We start from the raw sequence: 27,748 nt of genomic DNA, 5'->3' as shown, positions 1-27,748 counted from the left end.
AATTGGTCCCCAATTCCACCTTAGAAATTCCAGTGCATGACAATGTTGAGGGGAGATTCTGGGAGACATAAAATATCACTCATTTATGTGAAGATTGAAACTACTATTCAAGTGTGAGCCCGTTTGTTGGGGGAAAGCTGCTCTGAAAATATACATTTACAGATAATTTACTAAACAACATGGAAAACAGAAGTCTAGTCAGCGGATGGTTTTTGTTGTAAATAACATGTTTTTATTTCAAAGCCAGGATGCCTAGACCTACATAGAGGATTTAGCTGCTGCCGGCCTTGGCAGCGATTCTCTTGTCCCGCTCCTCAGCGATTGTGAGGCGGATACCCTTTCCACGAGGCAGGGACACCCACGGCTTGTTGCCCTGGAGACGGGGAAGGAGAAAAGATTAGGACATTTGAAGGGAACGGGTGCAACTCACATTCAACTATTTAAAGTTAAAAACAACATTTCAGTTTTAGCCATCAACCATCAGAACTGAGATAAGAAACAAATCGGAACAGGAAGTGGAAATGCCTTCACAGGACATGAAGAGGACTAAATAAATAGATTTGAAAAGTGACATTATGTTGTTAAGTGATCATGCTGGTCGGGAGAAAGGCCAAAATATGAGAACGTATGGTGACAACTTGATCTCCATCCAAGTCCCCACCCCAGCAGACAGAAGAGTAAAACATTAAAACATGGTTTGCAGTCTACTTGGTTTGGTATAGATGTGAACCTGCTCTACATCAGTCTAAAGTGTGCCAGCGATTGAGGATAGAACCAGCAGACAATAATCACACTGGTACCGAAGACATAGCATTGGCTTTGTTCTACCTCCGTACAATCACACACACGAGTACTGAGCAACTACAAGCATGTCAAGAAATGGAGGGGTCGAGTTGTCTTCAACGTGTATTTGTATGTTAGTGCTCCCTCTGTACATGTGGTCGCCCACATCCCAACTCCTCTGCTCACCTTGCCAATGATGAAGATGTTTCCCAGCCTGGTGGCGAAGATGTTTCCAGCGCTGTCTTTGACGTGAACCACGTCAAACGAGCCAGGGTGCCTTTCCCGGTTAGTGATGATACCAATCCGCCCCAAATTGGCACCGCCAGTCACCATGCACAGGTTACCTACGAGAAGAAGAGGGAGGAGAGAAGAGGGAGGAGAGAAGAGGGAGGAGAGAAGAGGGAGGAGAGAAGAGGGAGGAGAGAAGAGGGAGGAGAGAAGAGGGAGGAGAGAAGAGAGGAGGAGAGAAGAGGGAGGAGAGAAGAGGGAGGAGAGAAGAAGAGGTTTAGAACTGCTTCAGAAGAATGCAGAGTTTGATTGGGTCGTAGTGTTGGTTTGCTTCTAAGAGTGCTTATGGAGCAAATGTCTGAATGAACAGATGTTACTATCCCGTAATGTACCGTTTGTGTCTGCAGAGTACCAAAGCAAACCGTTGTAAATTCACTGTCTTGTGTAAAAAGGTGTCAGAGGCCATGCGTCCCTGTCAGACACGGGATGCAGACAGGGAAGGTAGGAAACTAGTTGGGTGTGCAGGGGGGGGAAGACATAACAGCACTGAACAAGCTGCACCAATTAGATCCTGCTGAATATTTTCCGTTCAATTTCACAAAATGGTTGCCCCACATTGGTCGAGGATGAGCAGCTTCACTTCCTTACTACATAAAGTGCTTTGAGTATATAGGTGGGTAGTATAGTATAGGGGCAGCAGGGTAGCCTAGTGGTTAGAGCTTTGGACTAGTAACCGAAAGGTTGCAAGTTCGAATCCCTGAGCTGACAAGGTACAAATCTGTCGTTCTGCCACTGAACAGGCAGTTAACCCACTGTTCCTAGGCAGTCATTGAAAATAAGAATTTGTTCTTAACTGACTTGCCTAGTAAAATAAAGGTCAAATAAATATAAAATCCATTAAAATACAAGACAAATCAACCCCCCAATCTCTAAACCCATTTCCTCACCGGCATCAAACCATTTCTTTAGGTCACTAGAAGTCTTATTTTATCTTAAGTTCCATAAAATCACATTACCTGTGTCAAACTTGATGTGTTCTGTGATCTTGCCGGTGGCGAGGTCGATGCGGACTGTGTCGTTGACCTTGATGAGGGGGTCTGGGTAGCGGATGGTGCGGGCGTCATGGGTCACCAGTGCGGGGACTCCCTTGGTACCCATCAGGTTCTTCTTCACCTTACACAGCTTGTACTGGAGAGGGGGGAAAGATGGGCGAGAAGAAAGTGAGTGATTGTTATGTTAAGGCTTTCCATAACCTAGTTTCTAGAGTCTAGTAACTTAAGCACTTAAATCAAAAAATGTCTCAAAAGTTGGATTTGACAATCGCTAGATTTTGGGGTCTGAACCCCAACTATACTACACAAAGAAGTATGTGGAGACCTGCTCGTCAAACATCTCATTCCAAAATCATGGGAATTAATATGGAGTTGGTCTCCCCTTTGCTGCTATAACAGCCTCCACTCTTCTGGGAAGGCTTTCTACTAGATGTTGGAACATTGCTGCTATAACAGCCTCCACTCTTCTGGGAAGGCCTTCACCTAGATGTTGGAACATTGCTGCTATAACAGCCTCCACTCTTCTGAGAAGGCTTTCTACTAGATGTTGGAACATTGCTGCTATAACAGCCTCCACTCTTCTGGGAAGGCCTTCACCTAGATGTTGGAACATTGCTGCTATAACAGCCTCCACTCTTCTGGGAAGGCTTTCTACTAGATGTTGGAACATTGCTGCTATAACAGCCTCCACTCTTCTGGGAAGGCCTTCACCTAGATGTTGGAACATTGCTGCTATAACAGCCTCCACTCTTCTGGGAAGGCCTTCACCTAAATAGATGTTGGAACATTGCTGCTATAACAGCCTCCACTCTTCTGAGAAGGCTTTCTACTAGATGTTGGAACATTGCTGCTATAACATCCTCCACTCTTCTGGGAAGGCCTTCACCTAGATGCTGGAACATTGCTGCGGGGACTTGCCACATGCTTCTTCCATTCAGCTACAAGAGCATTGGTGAAGTCAGGCTGTTGGGCGTTAAGGCCTTGCTATCAGTCGGCGTGCCAATTCGTCCCAAAGGTGTTCGATGGGATTGAGGTCAGGGTTCTGTGCAGGCCAGTCAAGTTCTTCCACACCGATCTCAACAAACCATTTCTTTATGGACCTCGCTTTGTGCATGGGAGCATTGTCATGCTGAAACAGAAAAGGCTATTCCCCAAACTGTTACCAAAGTTGGAAGCACAGAAACGTCTAGAATGTCATTGTATGCTGTAGCGTTAAGGTTTCCCTTCACTAGATCTAAGGGGCCTAGCCTGAACATGAAAAAGCTCCCCAGACCATTATTCCTCCACCACACGTTATAGTTGGCACTGTGCATTGGGGAAGTTAGCGTTCTCCTGGCATCCGCTACAGTCCATTGGTCTGCCAGACGGTGAAATGTAATTCATCACTCCAGAGAACGCATTTCCACTGCCGGCAAGCTTCACACCACTCCAGCCGACGCTTGGCATTGCACGTGGGGATCTTAAGCTTGAGTGCGGCTGCTCGGTCATGGAAACCCATTTCACGAAGCTCCCGACAAACAGTTATTGTACTGATGTTGCTTCCAGAGGCAGATGAACTCTGTAGTGAGGGTTGCATCCGATATTTTAACGCATTACACACTTCAGTAAAATCAGCAGTCCTGCCCTGTGTCCTCTGAATACTTACGTTAATAAGTTCTGTTTTTTTATTTTTTTATTACGTTGAATATATTTGCAAAACATTTCTGAAAACCTGTTTCCACTTTGTCATTATGGGGTAGTGTGTAGATTGCTGATGAATTTTTAAAAATATATTTTAGAATAAGGCTGTAACGCAACCAAATATGGATAAAGTCAAGTGATCTGAATACTTTCTGAATGCTCTGTGCAGCACCACAAGCACAAGGGATCCGACTGAAATTACGCACGCCATTTATTTACACAACAAGGTAGAAAACCAACCATTTCCAATTAGGATTCGGTTCATTCTTTTGTTTGGAGCTCAGAACTTCTTAGAGGTATCGGTGAGTTTTTTTTTTCAGCTCGTTGATCAAAACCAAAGTTTTGTCTTCATTGCTCCGTCATACAGACGATTCGGCCAATTATACGGTACTGCTCAACAACAACAAACCGGTAGGGTTATGTGGTGACAACGTGTGTCATACCTGGGCCTCCTCAGCAGTGATGCGGTGAACAGTGAAACGTCCCTTCACATCGTAGATCAGACGAAAGTGCTCTCCAGTCTTCTCGATACTGATCACATCTAGACAGACAGAGCACACGCATTTAGAATCAATGATCACTTCCAGAACATGACAAACACAACAACATTCAGTCTGTCATGGTTGATTTTGAACAAAAACAGCTGTTTGCATGAAATCCACAAAAAAAGGCAATATGTCAGTTCGTTACCATTACACTCTCATATTAGGAAACACTTCAGACGGTTCAACTGTTATTGACTAACGGAATGAAAGTCGACAATATTTTAGACAAGCTAGACTACATCTCAGACCCCCCCCCCGACCCCCCCTCTGACCTTCTCAGCCAATGGGTAGAGGAAGGACGTGAGAAACAAGGAAATGGAAGAGAGCTTCTCCACAGCGTGATATGGTCCAGTGAAGGAGAGGTGCGACACGGTGGGCCGAGTTACCTGGTCTAGGAAATTAATCAACGACACCGTGGTCGTCGCTCCTGGCAGGGACAAAGGTGATAAGAACTACTGTGTGTTTGTGTGAGGGAATATGCGCACCCGAGAAAAACGTGAATATCTATTGGTTTGGCGGCGTGTACACGGGGGAGGTTGTGGCGGCGTGTACACGGGGGAGGTTGTGGCGGCGTGTACACGGGGGAGGTTGTGGCGGCGTGTACACGGGGAGGTTGTGGCGGCGTGTACACGGGGAGGTTGTGGCGGCGTGTACACGGGGAGGTTGTGGCGGCGTGTACACGGGGAGGTTGTGGCGGCGTGTACACGGGGAGGTTGTGGCGGCGTGTACACGGGGAGGTTGTGGCGGCGTGTACACGGGGAGGTTGTGGCGGCGTGTACACGGGGAGGTTGTGGCGGCGTGTACACGGGGAGGTTGTGGCGGCGTGTACACGGGGAGGCTGTGGCGGCGTGTATACGGGAGCCCAGAAGTAATCCCTTGAAGTGACCATCTGGTCTTACAGCTACCCAGTAACACCAAGCAGCACCACTATCAAAAACAAAAACAAATGAAAAATCATTCACTGCCCTAAAAGCCCAGAGCAAGCCAGCCATTACCATTAGTGCCTTACAGCCCATCCATATCAAATTAGACAATTCCTGTCGAGACGAATCAGGGGAGCTTCGGCACCATGTTTAGTGACCTAGGCCCAGGTTGAACCATAAAAAAAAACTTTAAAAAACATCCTATTGATTAGAGCTCAGAACTTCTTAGAGGTATTGGTGAGATTTATTTCAGCTCGTTGATCAAAACCAAAGTGTGTCTTCATTGCCCTCTACATTCATCACTGGCTGAGGTGAAAAAACAGACGCCTCTCGCTTTGCTTTCGCCAGCGCAACGAACCCCCCAAAAAATGTGCGATTGAGTCAAGGGAGGATGCATGTAGGACTTAGTATCGCTCATTCACTCGCCACACATGAGACTACGACGCATGCGATGGGCTTAACCGTTTGCAAAGACGGGTTGATCAACAACTCAAGGAGAATGACACCGGAAGGCATGCGTTCCGATTCCGACGTCACATAGCAACAGTGACGAGCGGTCACGTGGGAACCATAAGTGATTCGTATCGTCTTCTTGATGCCATGTCTTGTTGAGGCGTTTTTGACTGGTCATGTCAATATGGCAACTTTTCTTTTTTTGAGCGCTAGCTAACCATCAACTGCAAAGATGTATTTGAAAGACAAATGCTCATTGTGCAAAATGTAGGAGTTTTCAATAAACATTGAGAGAAAAATATAGTTTACATGTTGTCAACAGTCTCAAGCCAGTGGTTCTCAATCCTGGTCCTGGGCACCCAGAAAAGTGCATGTTTTTGCCCTAACAACTACACACCTGATTGAAAATCAAAGCCTTTTGATTGGCTGACCATTTCCTCTTAGGGATATAGAGACACGAGCGTCTCATGTGGCCAATAGCCTCGGGAAATGCACAGCGCCAAATTCAAATAGTATGCGATAAAACTCAAACTTTCATTAAAATCACACATGCAGGGGACTCAATTAAAAGCTACACTCGTTGTGAATCCAGCCAACATGTCAGATTTTAAAAATGCTTTTCGGCGAAAGCATGAGAAGCTATTATCTGATAGCATGCACCCCCCCGAACGAGATGTAAACAAAAGAATTAGCGTAGCCGGCGCTACACAAAACGCTGAAATAAAATATAAAACATGCATTACCTTTGACAAGCTTTTTTGTTGGCACTCCAATATGTCCCATAAACATCACAAATGCTCCTTTTTTCCCAATTAATTCCACCCATGTATACCCAAATTGTCCATTTATAAAGCCCGCCTGATCCAGAAAAAAAACAGCTTTCCAAAACGCAACGTCATTACAAAAATGTTCAAAAGTTGCCTATAAATTTACCCAAATATTTCAAACTACTTTTGCAATCCAACTTTAGGTATTTGTAAACGTTAATAATCGATCAAATTGTTGACGGGGCGATCTGTATTCAATGGCAACAAGTCAACAATACTTGCACGATTTTCTCTCTTTCGTAACTATCCACAGTGTAACCTCTGCCAGGAAGTGCCTCTTCTTCATTTCACCAAAGATTTAATTCAACCCAATTCCAAAGACTGGTGACATCCTGTGGAAGTTGTAGGAACTGTAAACTGGGCGCTATCTAATTTCCCTTGACAAAGACAATACAGGGACCTACCAGAGGGATTTTTCTTTTCTGAACAGTTTTTCCTTGGGGTTTTGCCTGCTACATAAGTTCTGTTATAGTCAGACATGATTAAACCAGTTTTAGAAACTTCAGAGTGTTTTCTATCCACACATACTAATCATATGCATATACTATATTCCTGGCATGAGTAGCAAGGACGTTGAAATTTTGCACGCTTTTTTATCAAAAAGTAGAAATGATGCACCCTAACCTTTCAGCCGTGTAGTGCTAGCGCAAAAACATGCATCCCGTTAGGTCCCCAGGACCAGGACAGAGAGCCAGTGGTCTAAGCCAATACAATCCACCCCCCGCGTAGTTGCACACAAAGTTAAGATAGCCGAAAGCTACGCCTCTGTCAGTCATTGGTCAACAGTACTACGCCTAGCAGGAATGGGAACCACGGACAGATGTGATTCTTCCATGAAGTGTTTATCATTCAATGAAATAAAAGTTGGTGCATTTTTTTCTCCACTTGAAAAATATGGCACCAAAAAGCTGGTCTAAATTTACACAACTAAGATCTCTGAAAGAATGACAATCATTTACATACTTATTGATTTCATCTTAAAATAATTTGTGGAAGTGTATACTGGCTGTGTTGTTGCTACGGTTTCTCAAAAAGGGACAAACTACTATTCCAGGGGGGGTTTATTTCTCAATTTTTCCAAGCGAAGGTCTCTCAAGGGAATAGGCGGCACATACGTTCACGTCGCCTAACCCCGAAAGGAGCCAGCCGAACATTTACCCGCCCTTCCGCACTCCTTGGCTTCTCCCATTGCCGTCCCCTTTGGCTCCCTTCCTCACCCAACCCCTGTCCCCCAGCCAGACTTACCCAACCCCTGTCCCCCAGCCAGACTTACCCATGAAGCCAGCTGGGTAGGTGATATCAGTGCGGACTTTGCCGTCGATCTTGATGAACCTCTGCATGCAGATCTTCTTGACCTCGTCTCCGGTCAGGGCGTACTTCAGACGGTTCCTGAGGAAGATGATGAGGGGCAGGCACTCCCTCAGCTTGTGGGGACCGGTGGAGGGACGAGGAGCCTACAGGGGCAGAATAGGGTTAGGCACTGTAACTATATTAGAGCAGTTAAAAGGTGGACTCAACAATATGACATCGGTAGATGCAAAGTAAACAGCATAGTGGCTCAATATTTTTTTTTTTTATTTGACCTTTATTTAACTAGGCAAGTCAGTTAAGAACAAATTCTTATTTTCAATGACGGCCTAGGAACAGTGGGTTAACTGCCTGTTCAGGGGCAGAACGACAGATTTGTACCTTGTCAGCTCGGGGATTCGAACTTGCAACCTTTCGGTTACTAGTCCAACGCTCTAACCACTAGGCTACCCTGCCGCCCCAATATCTGCAACTACTAAGTGCGTTGAAGCGCGAGGCTAAACTTCCAGTTTGGGGGTCGCAGAATTCCCACATAACAGCGTGAAGCAAACCCATCTTCATACACCGACACCGTGTGAAGTTTTGCATCTCAATCGTTGCAATATCTGCGGTGCTGCTTGTGGCAAAGGCACGTTGCTGAGTCTACCTTCATTAACAATATCAGCTATAGACAATGCAGGGACAGGATGGGAGGGAAGGCCACAACGGTTCAGTAGATGAAATAGCAAATGACTACAAAAATGCATGTAACAAACACCTTCATTGGTTAAAAACATTTGTAGGGCCACAATCTAGCAACAAGACAATTTATGCTTGATACGGAGGTGCCATATGGATGCTGTGATGCAATCGCTGAGCCTCCAGTAGTTTCATACCATGCGCTCCAGCAAAATTCTGCATTGGATGTGATTGGTTGACTGTAGGTGGGGTCTAGTATAAACAAACTCACTTGCTTTACAACAGCTCTGCTCAGACACACAAGTATTGCAGGCCCTGAACAACAGCTCTGCTCAGAAGCACAAGTCAAGTATACAGACCCTGAACAACAGCTCTGCTCAGACACAAGTATACAGGACCCATCTCCCTACACGTAAAGAGTAGAATTGAGTATGTAGCGCCCTCCAGCAACGTCATAAACGGTTTGCCGTGCTCACTTTAATAATGATTTGTTCTTTCAATAGGAGGGGAACGTGCCTCGAGTTAGGTTGGGTCGTGTGGTTTTCCAACAGCCCATGTGAGGGGACAAGACAATGAATGAAATGTTCGTCGACAAAATAATGGAAAACTGATGGCTAGATATGAATGACCAACCATTTGTATACTAGTCTGCAACCAGCTAGTAACATTGTGGTTTCAACATAGCTCCTTTCTATGTACTTACGAACACTCCGGTGAGCTTGTCAAGCATCCAATGCTTGGGCGCTGCAACGCGCTTCAGGTGCTTCTTCGGTCCTCGTGCCTGGTAAACAGAAAACAAGGTTAAACAACACAGCAGTACAACTTTACTAGAACAGCCTACCGGACAAACGGCTGTTCGTTTTTAGGTACCATGCGACCCGTATGGCTAGCAGATGTTAGCATGCAAGTTACTCATTTGCTATACTGTCCACGAATGCGATTTCCGGCTGGGGCCTACTCGGTGACAGCACAAGAAAAATTGCTTTAACAAATTGCTTATTTTACACATTTTCGCCGCAAAATGTGTGCTCAATTACCAAGGCTGGTATAAACTTCGAGAATAGTCTTTTGAGCGTAGAAATCGTGGTAACGGAAACATGTTTGGCTGAAATGGGCAGAGTTGATGCTAACCAGCTAGCCGGTGGCTACAATGGTCAAACGAATCGTTTTTTCTAAAATCGTTTCAGAGACTAAGACATAACTTATTATTTAAATACAGGGACTAACCATTGTACAAAGTATATATTTTCATACAATCGCAGTTATATGTGCAATATTATTTTCAGAAAAAGTGATGTTTTATGATGATTCGGGAGAAAATCATAAATAAATACGGCTCACCATGTTGGAGTCTGCGAAGAAAAGGACCTCCCACTTCGAGTCCTTGCAAAATAAGACAGAGTACGGTGCATGATGAGGGACAAACCGAGCATAATTTAGTTGGTCCGCTCTCTAGTGCCGAGGAGAATAAATGCGACTGGATGTTCCTTTAACGTGTCAGAAATGTATTTTTATTTAACCTTTATTTAACTTGGCAAACCAGTTAAGAAAGGTTGCTGGATCGAATCCCGAGCTAACAATGTAAAATGTTGTCGTTCTGCCCCTGAACAAGGCACTGTTCCTCGGTAGGCCATCATTGTAAATAAGAATTTATTCTTAATTAACTGACTTGCCTAGTTAAATAAAGGTTCCATTTAAAACATTTAAAAAGAACAAATTCTTATTTACATTGATGGCCTACTGAAAGGCATAAGGCTTCCTGCTGGGATGGGGCTGGGATTTAAAATAAATATAAATATAGGATAAAACACACATCACGACAAGAGAGACAACACTACATAAAGAGAGACCTAAGACAACAACATAGCAAGGCAGCAACACATGACAACACAGCATAGTAGCAACACAACATGGCACAAACATTATTGGGCACAGACAACAGCACAAAGGGCAAGAAGGTAGAGAACGTAGAGACAACGATCACACAGAGCAGCCACAACTGTCAGTAGAGTGTCCATGATTGAGTCTTTGAATGGAGAGATTGAGATAAAACTGTCCAGTTTGAGTGTTTGTTGCAGCTCGTTCCAGTCGCTAGCTGCAGAGAACTGAAAAGGGGAGTGACCCAGGGATGTGTGTGTGCTTTGGGGACCTTTAATAGAATGTGACTGGCAGGACGGGTGTTGTATGTGGAGGATGAGGGCTCCAGTAGATATTTATTTATTTTTGATTTTTTTATTTCACCTTTATTTAACCAGGTAGGCTAGTTGAGAACAAGTTCTCATTTACAACTGCGACCTGGCCAAGATAAAGCATAGCAGTGTGAACAGACAACACAGAGTTACACATGGAGTAAACAATAAACAAGTCAATAACACAGTAGGAAAAAAAGAGAGTCTATATACATTGTGTGCAAAAGTCATGAGGAGGTAGGCGAATAATTACAATTTTGCAGATTAACACTAGAGTGATAAATGATCAGATGGTCATGTACAGGTGGAGATACTGGTGTGCAAAAGAGCAGAAAAGTAAATAAATATAAACAGTATGGGGATGAGGTAGGTCAATTGGGTGGGCTATTTACCGATAGACTATGTACAGCTGCAGCGATCGGTTAGCTGCTCAGATAGCAGATAGGGGGGAGTGAGGACAAAGAGGGTTTTATAAATAAGCATCAACCAGTGGGACTTGCTACGTGTATACAGAGATGGCCAGTTTACAGAGGAGTATAGACTGCAGTGATGTGTCCTATACGGAGCATTGGTGACAAATCTGATGGCCGAATGGTAAAGAACATCTAGCCACTAGAGAGCACCCTATCCTGCCGATCTATAAATGATGTCTCCGTAATCTAGCATGGTTTGGATGGTCATCTGAATCAGGGTTAGTTTGACAGCTGGGGTGAAAGAGGAGCGATTACAGCTTTGATATGTGCTGAGAGACGGACAGTGTATCGTCTAGCCAAACTCCCAAGTACTTGTATGACGTGACTACATCAAGAAATACAGTATCGATTTTTATATTATTGTAGCAGCTATGTAAGTCAGTGTTTGTATTGTAATATACGGTACCCATACATTATATGGCTCTCATTGTGATTCTTATGATTGTAAATATGTTATATATCAAATTCAATCCGTCTTAATCTATAATAGGCCTGAACACACAGTTGAACTTCTTTTCGTAATATCATCTTGATTCTCAAGTCTTGCCTAAATGTCTTCATCGGTAGTAAACAAATACTTTTTGATATGTTCTGTAGCCTGTTTTCTCTTCTATTCCCTGAGCCCCTCTGATTTCCTCCCGCTATCTGTGTCAGGAAATACCAACGCGCAGGACAGAGCCCTTCTGTTTGTGCTGCGCGAGATAATCAAGCCGTTATTCCGGGTGTTCCCATGCCGAATGCCGACAGTGACGTCCTGTCCTGCAGCTTGCGTTCCTATGCTTTGAATTCTGTCTGTTACAAGTCAAATACTTCTACGCGAAGCCGGTATATTATGCCAGTCTGACCCCTGGTCCTCAGTAAACCTGCAATATTGTGTACATATACACACAGTCTGTTGAATTAATTTGTTTTCATATGATGGTCCTTGTTTCTTTAAAAAGGTATGCAGTTTCAAATCACCTTTATCTGCAGTGTTTCGTCGTTACACATGCTGACTGTTGTAGGCCGACAGTCTTGCTGTTGTTATTGGACTCCACCAGTGAACTTTGAGGCATTGTGAAAAAGTTGACGCTAGAGGGCGACATTTTATAAGAAAGTTATGACCAACCATTTTTCATACATGTGTGAACTGTTCTCAACTACAGAAATCATGAGTTTGTGTACAGATAGTGAACTAAGTTGTGTAAAAATCAAAATGGTAGACTATAGTACTAATGAGAAACGGAGAGAAAATGTTCAGTTCGGTATTCTTTATTTTCCCAAACATGCAGAGAACAAAAATACAACCATTTAAATATGATCTAGTAATTTACATAGAAATACAAATGAGATGCAAAAAAAATAAAATCAACCTCGGATATATTCATTCCGTCATTTAAATTGCAAAACAAAAGTCAAAGATGAGACAAATAAAGAAATAGGCCCACCTCTTAAACAAAAGAAAGCCTTCAATTGAAAAAAGGTGTGATTTTAAGAAACGAAGGATCATACAATCAGTACAGTATCTACTAGACAAGTGATTAATTACTATCTGATATTTGTTTCTTTTACAAAGTCAATAGCAAGAGGTTTCTCACCCTAAAACAAAAGAAGTCACAAAAATGTGAAATGTAATAAGCAAAACCAACAAAAACTAAATCAAAGTCAAATGTTCTTGCACCAGTCAGTAGGATCAAAGGGTTCAGGAAATTACAAGTTGGTATATTCTATTAGTTATCTTCAATGTCCTGGGTGTTAAAACGTGGTCTTTCACGTCGTGTTGATGCGATGCGATTCAGGCTTTAGGACTCTATTCACTGGAACCTGGGAACTTAGTCAATTTAAACTTTCTTGTCAATTTATTTCTGTCTTAAAAAATGAGTTGCACAAGACATAAACAATAAAAAATAAATCTCTTTTACAATGTAGGTAGGTACTGTAGGTAAATCAGTCAATGACTCAATCATCAGTTTGTCATTAGGGTCGTCTACAGCGCTCCCATTCCACCCCAGAAAAATAAACAAGGCAGCCATCTTTAACTGCATCCTACAGCCTCATTAACTAATAGATGGGAACAGTCAAATGGCAGCCTATTCCCTTTATAGTGCACTACTTTAGACCAGGACCCATAGGGCTCTGGCCATACGTGCACTATATAGGGAATAGGGTGCCAGTTGAGACGTACACATTTACTTTGACAGTAACATAGCAGAGTAGGTAGTGACGGAGTGTCTTGGCTCAGAGCACAGGAGAGAGAAAGACAGAGAGAAGAAAAGGGAGGAGAGAGAGAGAGAGAGAGAGCAAGAGACTCATAGCTCTCTTTGCTTCTTCAGACATCATCCATTTGACATGGAGCAAGAGGCTTACAATACATACAGAGAGAGGGAAGGCGAGGCGGCGAGAGATCAGGGCAGAAACAAGACAGGAGTCCTACAGAGTTACATGAAGACCACTGACTGAGACTCAATCACATATTTAGATACAGACAATACCATGGAGACGACACGGGCCTCCTGTTATGTCTGTCTCATACAACCTCTCACACACAGGTACACATCACTCATCTCTCTCGCGCATTCTCTCACCCTAGCGTCGCATCAAACCCCCTGAACCCTGGGCTAACTGAACAAGTGCCTATTTCACAGCTGCATTACCGGAACATAGTACCACCCATCCATCCATCCATCCTTCAGTCAGTCAGTGTGTGTGAGCGTGTGCAGGAGCCCCATGGGAGGTACGAGACAGGCCCCAGGCTCTTCTATCCCTCAGTGTTTTCCCTACTGTTAAATATAGATAGGGTGGGTTTTGTCCCCTTTGGTTTCTGTTGAATCGTTGAATGTCACAACCCTTAATGCCGCTTCAGGGTCCTTTTGCGCCGAGGAATAAATGAAGGTAAACACAAGTTCCCCCTGAAGTCGACATCCTCTCTGACACACACAGACTCACAGAAAAACACAAGACGAAACCCCAGCCCCGTGTCCGCACTCTGTCCTTCTGAGAGAGGAAATGAGAGGGTGGTACAGAGGGGGAAAAGACAAGAGCGCATGCTCTCTTTGGGTCCGTTTGTGTTCATCATTTTCCTTTCAGAGAAAAACTAAGAGGTTGACCCCCTCTCAACAAAACAAAAGGACAGTTTCTCTTTCTGTGTGTTTAGGTCAGTACGCGGCAGGGACGTCGGAGTCTGTGTCCATCCAAACAAGAGACTAACAGAAGAATGAAAGGGAGCACAGATCCCCTCCTTCCATCTCTCTATCCGGTCAACATCCAGCAGGTACGTCCGCTATAAAGTCAAACTCATTCTGTCCCAGCCAGAGTTCAGGCAGCTCATTGGCCCGGTCCAACCCCAGCTCTATGACCAATGACATCAGAACCTCTTCATCCACTGGGTCAGAATCTATGATCCCGCCAGATCCACAACTCTGGTTCCCACCTCCGCCACCTCCAGGGGTACCCCCGACCAGCTGTCCAGCCGAGCCCACCGTGGAGCCCCCAAACCCCCTCTGAGGCCCTGAGTTGAGCCCTGAGGCACCACTGCCTCCAGCCAGACTCTGGTAGTGAGAGTTGAGTTTCTGGAGCTGCATGCTGGCGAGGAGGTGAGGGCTGGTCTGGAGGGTCTGCAGGCAGAAGGGCTGTGGTTTGGAGAGGGATGGAGAGGTGGAGGAGGGAAAGGGATCATCCCCGGGGGTCTTGGCGGTGACCGTCATCCCAGGGTAGTGGAGCAGGGTGAGGGAGGATGGAGGAGGCTCGCGGTCCTTCATGACGACGTGGGCTGGGCTGGAAAACAGTGAGGTCATCACCTGGGGACACCTGAGAAGGAGGAAGAAACGGTGTTACGATGACATCATCAAACGGGGACACACCGCCACACAAGGCGGAAGAGATGACAGGGAGTTCTGAAAACATACAGAATAATCCTGTTAACATATTATGACATCATAGTGTTTAAATTAGAGTGATAAGCCTGCTTGGCTTTAAAGTCACCTGCTTCACTAGGTCACCACTAGTAGCCTATTCCAAATCGCAGATTGAGACTGGAGACATGGCCCTGCCTGGCTAAAAAAAAAAATGTCTCATTTAAATTTGGGGGGGGCACAAGAAAACAATCTTTAGGTGGGTCACAGCACAGAGAGATGGCACCTTATTCACTATATAGTGCCCTCCTTTTGACCAGAACCACTGCCCCTGACCTCTAATGACAGTCAGTCAAAAGTAGTGCACTATATAGGGAGTATGGTGCCATTTTGGAGACACACTAAAGTACCATAGAGGCTCAGAGGGGACTGACTGGCAGTTCATAATAAGGGTTAAAGAAAACAGGACTTGGGGACTGAGTCACATGATAGAACACACACACACACACACACAGGACTTTTGAGGACTGAGTCACATGATAGAATACACACACACATAATATTTATGTGTATATGTGTGTGTGTGTGTGCTGATCCCACTACAGACCCCCTCCCGACACACTCCTCTGACCCTCTTCCTGCCCCAGCCCATATTTATGGAGAGGGTAATTGCTACAAGCAGGCATGCAGCTGCACTGGACCGACAACACACCAGCATCTCATGAGCCCTGCCATTGACAGCTGTTGAGGATTTATCGCTGTGTGTGTTCTTCAGTCCTTTGTGTTCATTGGCTGATTACTGTCAGGACTGCAGACTGAAATACTGTTCAAATGTATCCTTAGGAAGGTGAGACATTAGGCCCCGATTTAAAAACTGTCAGTGCATCCATATGAAGGGGCTACGTTCAAGTACATCCCTCTTCCTTTCTTCATATGCATCATAGAAAGGAGATACTATTATAGTTACAGGTTTTTACAATCTCGCTCGCACACTAAAAGTGGTAGTTGAGAATATCGCTCGCGCACACACACACACTGAAAGTGGTAGTTGAGAATCTCGCTCGCGCACACACACACTAAAAGTGGTAGTTGAGAATCTCGCTCGCGCACACACACACTAAAAGTGGTAGTTGAGAATCTCGCTCGCGCACACACACTAAAAGTGGTAGTTGAGGCACTCGCTCACACACTAAAAGTGGTAGTTGAGAATCTCAGTTAAACCTCATTAACCTCATCTTCAGAACAAAACTACAAGCACATTATCTGCTTTACACTCAATTTGCAAATTGTAAAAACAAAAACTTTTTGCAAAACACTAAATACAGTTCTCTACATTAGACACAAAATTCAAAACGAACAGGTCTCGTGTTTCTTTTGGAAAACACTGCCGTTCAAAATGCCACACTCATTTTACCGATTACCGACACCCAGTGCTGACGTGTGAAAAACACTTATAGCTGATTTCTTCACTTAGAGAATCAGAGCTTGAGCACTATAAATAGGCTTCAGGTTGGCTTTATTGGTTTGGGCAACAATGGAGGCCAATTAAAGGAGAGAGTTAGAGGAAGAGGGAGATGAAGACAAGCCTATTTATTTATCTTCTACTGTATTTGTCGTCTGTTCATCCGGAAATCTGGATGAAAATGTTGTGAAAGACACATTTTATTTCCCCCCCTTGCATTTCTGTTTATAGTGTAAATATATACTGAATATGTACATACTGCATATGTTTGTGCGCATATATGTACGTGTGAGTGCTACGACAAACTGCCGTGGACTCCACTGCACATGGAACACGCAAAAGACAAGATAGGAGTGTTTTACATTTGTCACGTCCGTGTGTCGTAAGAGCTAATAATTTGTTGGTGTGTGTGTGTGTGGGGGGGGGGGGGGGTGATGCAAAAACTCCATTTTGAGAAGAGTCAAAATAATTTAGAATTTAGTGTTTGGTTTTGCAAGAGGTGTGACGTTTTGCATGTGTGTGTGTCGAGTTTCTAGAAAAGTAGCCGTAGTCTCAAATCGTGTGGAAGCAACTGTCAAACTGTAAATGCATTCACCCTTAAAAAGGAGACCATGGACCGCATTCGAATACTTTAAAATGTATCCTTCTCATATCAATGATTACCTCGAGGAAAAATGAGTTTTGTATTGAACAAATCCTAATGAAGTAGAAGGTTTCGTTCACTAAACAGTATTTTAACCTGGTGCCAATATCAAACTGTTTGTTGACAGACAAAAGGTAGGCTATTCAACTCGTATGGGTGGTTTATTTAGCCTATAAAGTAATCACACCATGTCAAACAATCACAATAGAAGTTACTTGATTACATTAATCACATCCGCCTCCCTGCAGACGTGGTCCGGACCTGAAAATGAGCATGGAACCCCTCTGCTACTAGCCAACAACAGCGGTGTCAATTACACAATTACCATGCGTGTCGAGCCAATTAGAACGTGAATCGCTCAATATACACACACACACACACACACCTTGACCATATGGTGAGGCTGAGCATGGCCACTTGTTTTATAGTAATTGAGTCAACGCTATGGGATGGAGAAAACCGCACAGAAACATTTACAGCCAACAGAATGCCACTTTGTCAAAGTAACAAACGTTTTGACAAAGTCTCATTTTCGACCAAATGCCCATTTGGTAAAAATAGGCTGAATAGTTGACTAAAAAGCCATACTTTTTAGAGAATCATGTTATGGAGTTGTTCCGAAATCATCATCCAAGATGTGCGTGAAATGCATGTAATTCACCAGTTCGAACCGGGAGCCAAATCACAAAAAGGGCTGAACGAAACATTTTAGGGGAAAAGTTATTGGTAGCATTTGGCAAATAAGTTGACAATTTCCCCTATTACTCTGTGAAATGAAACTATTGTGAATAACTTCCATAAAATGTTAGTGGAACAATGAAAAATGTAAAATAACATACCCTTTAGAAAGCCACTTTTAAACGCAGCTGTAGGTCCGTTTGAGGAAGGCAAATAATAGTAGAAAAGTTGTCAAAATGTACAAATCAACTCCAACGGATCGCAGGATAACACCACACCCGTAAATGTTTGTTGTCAAAAACTTTGACAATTGTTGTGGTCTATATTTAGTAAGGAATCCGCCGGTTCCTTGTAGAGAGCTATAGTCATAAAGTAAACGGGTGAGTCAATATTGTCCTCGTGCTGCGTCTCTCCCTCGCTCTGTGCGAATTAACAGACTGTTCGACTCCGGGATAGTTCCCTCACTGTGGTTGTTACTGACTATAAAGTATTATTTTCTCTCACACACGACCCTCAAGTAAGGCGCGTTTGTGGCAGGACAGCATTTAAATCACGGCGTGGATTTGTAGAGGAATAGGACTGACGCACCACGGTTATCGCACAATAAACGGTTCATTCCAGTATCGGAGGAAACCAGTTTCCGGAGTTTCGGTCATGAAAGCGCTCTACCGAGGCAGATGTTTTCTATTCTCAGAACGAGCGCTTTTCTCTACAATCACAGATCAAATCCTATTATTGTCTATTCTATTCTACTCCAAACAGACAACCCACTGATTATCATTCATGAGAGAACGCACAGCCTCAACAATCTTTAATGGTCTTGAAACAATAACTGTTGATTTATTTTCACGAGAAAAACAATGTTCACAGGAGGAACCAAATAGAAAACCGTGTGGATATGATCCAATACGCACGCACGCACCCGCGCACATACAGTTGGCCTTAGCCTATTGCGTAGCCCACCTGGAGAGACCGCTATGCTAACGTCTCATCATTAGGGTAGGCCTATTTCATATCTAAAAGGTCATCTGTTTCAACTGGCTAAAGGTCAAATAACTCCAAATGATTTGCTAAAATAAAACAACGATAGGAGATAGAGACCTAAACATTTCTCAAACCTCGAGGAGATCGTCTCAGCATTTTTTTCATCCGTTTTAGCCTAAATAAATATAATATTTTCATGAATTCATTCTAAACAATATACCTACGTCTCAACATAGTCAAAGAAAGAAAAGAACAGAACAGGTGAAGCCAATGTTATTTTAGAACGCCACGCGCCTTAATTCCGTTTGAGTTAAAGGCTCACGAGCATCTGTCTTTAGTCCCGTTGGCGCGCGGAGACAGTTAACATGTAGATGAGGCTCGAGCGTGATGTATGGAAGTTCATGGAGTCTTCCCCCGTGGGAAAACAGTATGCAAATGAGATTAACGGTTTTCAAGTACCCCCCTAACGTAAAACTAGGCAAAATGGGTAAACACACAGAACGACCGAAGTAAGCGCACATTAACGTCACCTTGACCTTTTCAATGAGTCTGCTGTGGGATCATTTTAGCAAGCCTCCCACAGAAGTATAGCCTAAGCAAATATAAGTTGTTAACATAACAGACATTGTACCGAACTTTTATCTAATTTGATCATTTATCTAAAACGTCAACTGATGTCCTATTCAAATAATGATGCCATGCCACTCTGGAGGGAAACATGATGTTTTGCATAAAATGTCGTTGCGAAGTCCTGACGGAGTCAGTCAAGTCGCCACACGGGACAGAGCAGGCAGGTGTGCTATTCAGCAGCATGAATGGAGAACATAGAGAGATGGGAGTTTGATTTCAGGCAGGGGAGGAGAGGAAACGTTATATAGGCTCTGAGAGTTTCTTTAGAGTAAATATTCATTGAAGTGGGTTGATGAACATGTTTTTTTTTTGGATGGCACAAGACAATGGTAACTATGCTTTTAAGAAGGTTCTCCTAAAAGAAGAAATTTGAGAAGTTCTCAAGAAGTTTCGATAAAAATATAAAAAAAAATTAAGGAAACAGTTTTTTAAAAGGTTCTCCTAAAATATCTTGTGAATCTGGCCCCCTGAAGTTGTCTTGTTTTGGTCTCCTTAAGGGGGAATAAGGAACCACACTTCTCTCATGTTCATTCATCTTCTAGGCTCTTTGTGCAACAGCCGTTTAAGAGAGAGCGTTTCAATCAATTCCGTCTTTCCTATTAACCCATAAACACACTAATGACTTTCCCTCGTTTCACATTCACTCTGAGGGAAACCACAAGACTGACCACGGCATCCGTAGTGTGAGTGGGTGTGTGTGTGTCCTGGCCATGGTGTTTAAATTAAATCCATAAAGATCACAGACAGAACTTTACAACTTCTGTTGCACACATGGAAACCACTTTGATTCACCACTCCTAGTCTACATCTCAAACGGCGCCCTATTCCCTTTCTAGTGCACTACCCATAGTGCTTTGGTCTAAAGTAGTGCACTACCCATAGGGCTCTGGTCTAAAGTAGTGCACTACCCATAGGGCTCTGGTCTAAAGTAGTACACTACCCATAGCGCTCTGGTCAAAAGTAGTGCACTAGATGGAAAGGGGTGCCATTTGGAGCACAGATGTCAGTTTGGTGTCAGTTTGGTGCCAGTTTCCTCTTAGGATGTTATTGAAGCTCACGTTGAGAAAAAAAATAAACAAAAAAAGAAGACTATTTAACATCAACATACTCAGATACATATTTATATTTTATAATTAAACATGTTACTTACACCATATAATACAGATTGCATTTTATAATAACACAGATGGCATTTTATAATAACACAGATGGCATTTTATAATAATGCAGATTGCATTTTATAATAATACAGATTGCATTTTATAATAACACAGATGGCATTTTATAATAACACAGATTGCATTTGATAATAACACAGATTGCATTTGATAATAACACAGATTGTACTTTATAATAAAACATGTTATTTACACCATATAAAAGGCAAAAGTGAACTGTTAAAAAAAGTTAAAGTTAAAGTTATACTTCTATGAAACCAAAAGTAAAATTATACAAAACAATTTTACACTCCTACAGTACTTCCAGTTGAATTTAAACATGCAGTTTGAATAGGAACAGGACAGAATACACACTTGAAACATTTCATTAGATAGGAGACCGTATCATTGACACGTCGTCTTAACACACAGACTGTGCAATATATGAAAATGCTAGGAATGCTCTTCATCTGACACTGAAGTAGTAAAGATCATGTTTAGCACCAAGATCATAACAGATTTGTAGCTCAGTTGGTAGAATCACATTAGTTTGATACCCCTGCTATGTATGGACTGAGGATGATCTTTAACTCTGAGGATGATCTTTAACTCTGAGGATGATCTTTAACTCTGAGGATGATCTTTAACTCTGAGGATGATCTTTAACTCTGAGGATGATCTTTAACTCTGAGGAGGATCTTTAACTCTGAGGAGGATCTTTAACTCTGAGGATGATCTTTAACTCTGAGGATGATCTTTATAATGAGGATGATCTTTATGATGAGGATGATCTTTATGATGAGGATGATCTTTATGATGAGGATGATCCTTATGCTGTGTATGATCTTTAATATGGGGATGATCTTTATGGTGAGGATGATCTTTATGGTGAGGATGATCTTTAACTCTGAGGATGATCTTTATAATGAGGATGATCTTTAACTCTGAGGATGATCTTTATAATGAGGATGATCTTTATGATGAGGATGATCTTTATGATGAGGATGATCTTTATGATGAGGATGATCCTTATGCTGTGTATGATCTTTAATATGGGGATGATCTTTATGGTGAGGATGATCTTTATGATGAGGATGATCTTTATAATGAGGATGATCTTTATGATGAGGATGATCTTTATGCTGAGGATGATCTTTATAATGAGGATGATCTTTATAATGAGGATGATCTTTATGATGAGGATGATCTTTATGATGAGGATGATCTTTATGCTGAGGATGATCTTTAATATGGGGATGATCTTTATGGTGAGGATGATCTTTATGATGAGGATGATCTTTAACTCTGAGGATGATCTTTATGATGAGGATGATCTTTAATATGGGGATGATCTTTAACTCTGAGGATGATCTTTATGATGAGGATGATCATCATGATGAGGATGATCTTTATGATGAGGAAAGATCTCTATATTTTTGTGAAACTCCCCCCAAGATCTAGAATGTTTTGTATCTATCCAGGGGGTGTTAACATGTTACCATAGAGCAGGGTTTCTCAGACTCGGTCCTTGGGCCTCTCCTGGTTGCAAGTTTTGGTTTTTGCCCCAGCACTACACAGCTGATTCAAATAATCAAAGTTTGATGAGTTATATCAATCAGCTGTGTAGTGCTGGGGGAAAACCCAGTGGGGTAACACAAGCCCCCATCATGTCTGCTTTACCCGTTGAACACAAATAGTATGCAACATATCCCCACCCTACATGTTTCCCAGGCCTTTATATCAAATCAAATCAAACCAAATTTCATTGGTCACATGCACGTGTTTAGCAGAGGTTATTGCGGGTGTAACAAAATGCTTGTACACAATTGGTTTCTGGCCTAATAATGTAAGAAATAATACATTAAACAAACTAAATCCTGCAAAGTTTCCTAAGAGCTCGGCAGCCCTCTCTATCAACGCCATTTTCTCTGTACATCTTTCAGTGTAATATTACCCCCCCCCCCCCCCAAACTATGGAACTAAACGTTTTGTTCAGATTCAGGGCCATCTTAATCAGAATTTATGATGATCTGAAAGGCAAAACTCTTACGCTGATCCGCTTTGTGGATACGGTCTCTGGAAGCCATTTTACGGAGCCAGAATCTCAGTCTGGTCCCAGTCTAGCCCAACCCACCTCCCCAAAGATTAAAAAAATATCACAGACTGTAAGAGAAACAGACCAGCAAACACCAAACAGGCAACATTAGCACCCTACCTTCGTCAATCCCCCACATTAAAACATCAACCTGGAAACATTGTTTTCCAACATCTCTCCACACACACACACACAGCTCCAACACACTGTCTTCATTAGCCTGGCCCGATGTCTGTGTGTGTTCATTACCCCAGGAGGACCTGATTGGAAACATGAGACCGAGACGCCGCTCTTAAACCACATTCTTCAGATTCCCTGTAAACAACAAAGGGGAGGGAAGGGAGGAGGGTTTGAGGGACAGGGAAAGGGATTGAGGGACTGGAGGAGGGATTGAGGGAAGGGAGGAGGGATTGAGGGTAGAGAGGAGGGGTTGAGGGACTGGAGGAGGGTTTGAGGGACTGGAGGAGGGACTGGGGGAAGGGAGGAGGGATTGAGGGAAGGGGGGAGGGATTGAGGGAGGGGAGGGATTGAGGGACAGGAGGAGGGTTTGAGGGACTTGAGGAGGGTTTGAGGGACAGGGAAAGGGATTGAGGGACAGGAGGAGGGTTTGAGGGACTGGAGGAGGGATTTAGGGAAGGGAGGAGGAATTGAGGGTAGGGAGGAGGGTTTGAGGGACGGAGGAGGGATTGAGGGGAGGGAGGAGGGATTGAGGGACGGAGGAGGGATTGAGGTACTGGAGGAGGGATTGAGGGACGGAGGAGGGATTGAGGGACTGGAGGGGGGATTGAGGGACGGAGGAGGGATTGAGGTACTGGAGGAGGGATTGAGGGACTGGAGGAGGGATTGAGGGACGGAGGAGGGATTGAGGTACTGGAGGAGGGATTGAGGTACTGGAGGAGGGATTGAGGGACTGGAGGAGGGATTGAGGGACGGAGGAGGGATTGAGGGAAGGGAGGAGGAATTGAGGGAAGGGGGGGGGTTGAGGGAAGGGAGGAGGGATTGAGGGCCTGGAGGAGGGATTGAGGGAGGGAGGAGGGGTTGAGGGACGGAGGAGGGATTGAGGGATTGGAGGAGGGATTGAGGGACTAGAGGATGGGTTTGAGGGAAAGGGAAAAGGGATTGAGGGACGGGAGGAGGGATTGAGGGACGGGAGGAGGGATTGAGGGATGGGAGGAGGGCTTGAGGGACATGAGGAGGGATTGAGGGAAAGGAGGAGGGGTTGAGAGACAGGAGGAGGGATTTAGGGACAGGAGGAGGGATTGAGGGACTGGAGGAGGGATTGAGGAAAGGGAGGAGGGAATGAGGGAAGGGAGGAGGGATTGAGGGGCAGGAGGAGGGATTGAGGGAAGGGAAAAGGGATTGAGGGACGGGAGGAGGGATTTAGAGACTGGAGGAGGGATTGAGGGACTGGGGGAGGGATTGAGGGACTGGAAGAGGGATTGAGGGCCGGGAGGAGGGATTGAGGGAGGGGGAAAGGGTTTGAGGGACTGGAGGAGGGATTGAGGGACGGGGAAAGGGATTGAGGGACTGGAGGAGGGATTGAGTGACTGGAGGAGGGATTGAGGGACTGGAGGAGGGATTGAGGGACTGGAGGAGGGATTGAGGGAAGGGAGGAGGGATTGAGGGAGGGGGAAAGGGATTGAGGGTAGGGAAAGGGATTGAGGGACTGGAGGAGGGATTGAGGGCCTGGAGGAGGGATTGAGGGATTGGAGGAGGGATTGAGGGCCTGGAGGAGGGATTGAGGGCCTGGAGGAGGGATTGAGGGCCTGGAGGAGGGTTTGAGGGACGGAGGGGGGATTTAGAGGGGGGATTGAGAGACAGGAGGAGGGATTGAGGGTGGGATTGAGGGACAGGAGGAGGGAATGAGGGAAGGGAGGAGGGATTTAGGGACTGGAGGAGGGGTTGAGGGACTGGAGGAGGGATTGAGGGAGGGAGGAGGGGTTGAGGGACGGAGGAGGGATTGAGGGATTGGAGGAGGGATTGAGGGACTAGAGGATGGGTTTGAGGGAAAGGGAAAAGGGATTGTGGGACGGGAGGAGGGATTGAGGGATGGGAGGAGGGCTTGAGGGACATGAGGAGGGATTGAGGGAAAGGAGGAGGGATTGAGGGACAGGAGGAGGGATTTAGGGACTAGAGGATGGGTTTGAGGGAAAGGGAAAAGGGATTGAGGGACGGGAGGAGGGATTGAGGGATGGGAGGAGGGCTTGAGGGGCAGGAGGAGGGATTGAGGGACAGGAGGAGGGATTGAGGGCCGGGAGGAGGGATTGAGGGAGGGGGAAAGGGTTTGAGGGACTGGAGGAGGGATTGAGGGACGGGAGGAGGGATTTAGAGACTGGAGGAGGGATTGAGGGACTGGAGGAGGGATTGAGGGACTGGAAGAGGGATTGAGGGCCGGGAGGAGGGATTGAGGGAGGGGGAAAGGGTTTGAGGGACTGGAGGAGGGATTGAGGGACGGGGAAAGGGATTGAGGGACTGGAGGAGGGATTGAGTGACTGGAGGAGGGATTGAGGGACTGGAGGAGGGATTGAGGGACTGGAGGAGGGATTGAGGGAAGGGAGGAGGGATTGAGGGAGGGGGAAAGGGATTGAGGGTAGGGAAAGGGATTGAGGGACTGGAGGAGGGATTGAGGGCCTGGAGGAGGGATTGAGGGATTGGAGGAGGGATTGAGGGCCTGGAGGAGGGTTGAGGGCCTGGAGGAGGGATTGAGGGCCTGGAGGAGGGTTTGAGGGACGGAGGGGGGATTTAGAGGGGGGATTGAGAGACAGGAGGAGGGATTGAGGGTGGGATTGAGGGACAGGAGGAGGGAATGAGGGAAGGGAGGAGGGATTTAGGGACTGGAGGAGGGGTTGAGGGACTGGAGGAGGGATTGAGGGAGGGAGGAGGGGTTGAGGGACGGAGGAGGGATTGAGGGATTGGAGGAGGGATTGAGGGACTAGAGGATGGGTTTGAGGGAAAGGGAAAATGGATTGTGGGACGGGAGGAGGGATTGAGGGATGGGAGGAGGGCTTGAGGGACATGAGGAGGGATTGAGGGAAAGGAGGAGGGATTGAGGGACAGGAGGAGGGATTTAGGGACTAGAGGATGGGTTTGAGGGAAAGGGAAAAGGGATTGAGGGACGGGAGGAGGGATTGAGGGATGGGAGGAGGGCTTGAGGGGCAGGAGGAGGGATTGAGGGACTGGAGGAGGGATTGAGGGACTGGAGGAGGGATTGAGGGCCGGGAGGAGGGATTGAGGGAGGGGGAAAGGGTTTGAGGGACTGGAGGAGGGATTGAGGGACGGGAGGAGGGATTTAGAGACTGGAGGAGGGATTGAGGGACTGGAGGAGGGATTGAGGGACTGGAGGAGGGATTGAGGGCCGGGAGGAGGGATTGAGGGAGGGGGAAAGGGTTTGAGGGACTGGAGGAGGGATTGAGGGACGGGGAAAGGGATTGAGGGACTGGAGGAGGGATTGAGGGACTGGAGGAAGGATTGAGGGATTGGAGAAGGGATTGAGGGAAGGGAGGAGGGATTGTGGGAGGGGAAAGGGATTGAGGGTAGGGAAAGGGATTGAGGGACTGGAGGAGGGATTGAGGGCCTGGAGGAGGGATTGAGGGACTGGAGGAGGGATTGAGGGCCTGGAGGAGGGATTGAGGGCCTGGAGGAGGGATTGAGGGACGGAGGAGGGTTTGAGGGATGGGAGGAGGGATTGAGGGTCTGGAGGAGGGATTGAGGGACAGGAGGAGGGGTTGAGGGGAGGGAAAAGGGATTGAGGGAATGGAGGAGGGATGGAAGGACAGGAGGAGGGATTGAGGGACATGAGGAGGGATTGAGGGACAGGAGGAGGGATTGAGAGACAGGAGGAGGGATTTAGGGACAGGAGGAGGGATTTAGGGACTGGAGCAGGGATTTAGAGGGGGGATTGAGGGACAGGAGGAGGGATTGAGGGTGGGATTGAGGGACAGGAGGAGGGAATGAGGGAAGGGAAGAGGGATTTAGGGACTGGAGGAGGGGTTGAGGGACTGGAGGAGGGGTGAGGGACAGGAGGAGGGATTGAGGGAAGGGAGGAGGGATTGAGGGACAGGAGGAGGGATTGAGGGACAGGAAGAGGGATTGAGGGACAGGAGGAGGGATTGAGGGAAGGGAGGAGGGATTGAGGGACAGGAGGAGGGATTGATGGAAGGGAGGAGGGATTGAGGGACAGGAGGAGGGATTGAGGGACAGGAGGAGGGATTGAGGGACAGGAGGAGGGATTGAGGGAAGTGAGGAGGGATTGAGGGAAGGGAGGAGAGATTGAGGGACGGGAGGAGGGGTTGAGGGACTGGAGGAGGGATTGGGGGACTGGAGGAGGGATTGGGGGACTGGAGGATGGATTGGGGGACTGGAGGAGGGATTGAGCGACTGGAGGAGGAATTGAGGGACTGGAGGAGGGATTGGGGGACTGGAGGAGGGATTGGGGGACTGGAGGATGGATTGAGGGACTGGAGGAGGGATTGAGGGAAGGGAAGAGGGCTTGAGGGTAGGGAAAGGGATTTAGGGAAGGGAGGAGGAATTGAGGGACAGGAGGAGGGATTTAGGGACTGGAGGATGGATTGAGGGGGGATTGAGGGACAGGAGGAGGGATTGAGTGAAGGGAGGAGGGATTGAGGGACGGGAGGAGGAATTGAGGGACGCAGGGATTGATTGAGGGACGTGGGAGGGATTGAGGGAAGGGAGGAGGAATTGAGGGGAGGGAGGAGGGATTGAGGGAAGGGAGGAGGGATTTAGGGACTGGAGGAGGGGTTGAGGGACTGGAGGAGGGGTGAGGGACAGGAGGAGGGATTGAGGGAAGGGAAGAGGGATTGAGGGACAGGAGGAAAGATTGAGGGACTGGAGGAGGGGTGAGGGACAGGAGGAGGGATTGAGGGACAGGAGGAGGGATTGAGGGATGGGAGGAGGGCTTGAGGGACATGAGGAGGGATTGAGGGAAAGGAGGAGGGATTGAGGGACAGGAGGAGGGATTTAGGGACTAGAGGATGGGTTTGAGGGAAAGGGAAAAGGGATTGAGGGACGGGAGGAGGGATTGAGGGATGGGAGGAGGGCTTGAGGGGCAGGAGGAGGGATTGAGGGACTGGAGGAGGGATTGAGGGACTGGAGGAGGGATTGAGGGCCGGG

At 45.9% G+C, this 27,748-nt stretch overlaps 2 protein-coding genes and 2 non-coding genes across 6 annotated transcripts; all 4 read right to left on the bottom strand.

The window, feature by feature from the left end:
* Positions 1 to 206: 206 nt before the first annotated feature.
* LOC135510309 (small ribosomal subunit protein eS4-like) lies at positions 207 to 9,891 on the bottom strand. The gene is made up of 7 exons (XM_064931140.1): positions 9,819 to 9,891; positions 9,181 to 9,258; positions 7,765 to 7,945; positions 4,187 to 4,284; positions 2,028 to 2,199; positions 970 to 1,127; positions 207 to 373 (listed from the first exon to the last, which is right to left on the bottom strand). Exons 1-7 carry the CDS (start codon positions 9,819 to 9,821, stop codon positions 272 to 274), a joined length of 792 nt encoding a protein of 263 aa, XP_064787212.1. The 5' UTR covers positions 9,822 to 9,891; the 3' UTR covers positions 207 to 271.
* LOC135511291 (small nucleolar RNA SNORA57) lies at positions 749 to 886 on the bottom strand. The gene has a single exon (XR_010451251.1). It is a non-coding gene; the product is annotated as a small nucleolar RNA SNORA57 (small nucleolar RNA).
* On the bottom strand, positions 5,423 to 5,498 carry LOC135511293 (small nucleolar RNA SNORD61). The gene has a single exon (XR_010451252.1). It is a non-coding gene; the product is annotated as a small nucleolar RNA SNORD61 (small nucleolar RNA).
* Positions 9,892 to 12,374: 2,483 nt separating the features above from the next.
* LOC135510308 (cbp/p300-interacting transactivator 1-like) lies at positions 12,375 to 22,846 on the bottom strand. Of its 3 annotated transcripts, none has more exons than XM_064931139.1 (2): positions 22,739 to 22,846; positions 12,375 to 14,925 (listed from the first exon to the last, which is right to left on the bottom strand). In XM_064931139.1, the coding sequence occupies exon 2, from the start codon at positions 14,910 to 14,912 to the stop codon at positions 14,376 to 14,378; it is 537 nt and encodes a 178-aa protein (XP_064787211.1). In that variant the 5' UTR covers positions 14,913 to 14,925; positions 22,739 to 22,846; the 3' UTR covers positions 12,375 to 14,375. The 3 variants fall into 3 exon arrangements, with proteins under 3 accessions (XP_064787211.1, XP_064787209.1, XP_064787210.1); XM_064931137.1 differs by lacking the exon at positions 22,739 to 22,846 and adding an exon at positions 17,914 to 18,313; XM_064931138.1 differs by lacking the exon at positions 22,739 to 22,846 and adding an exon at positions 15,100 to 15,181.
* Between the last annotated feature and the right edge of the window lie 4,902 nt (positions 22,847 to 27,748).

Source organism: Oncorhynchus masou, chromosome 23 (assembly GCF_036934945.1).
Source record: "Oncorhynchus masou masou isolate Uvic2021 chromosome 23, UVic_Omas_1.1, whole genome shotgun sequence".
NCBI classification, from domain to species: domain Eukaryota; kingdom Metazoa; phylum Chordata; class Actinopteri; order Salmoniformes; family Salmonidae; genus Oncorhynchus; species Oncorhynchus masou.
The sequence above is the reverse complement of the archived record's forward strand: the minus strand, read 5'-3'. Positions and strand labels throughout refer to the sequence as shown.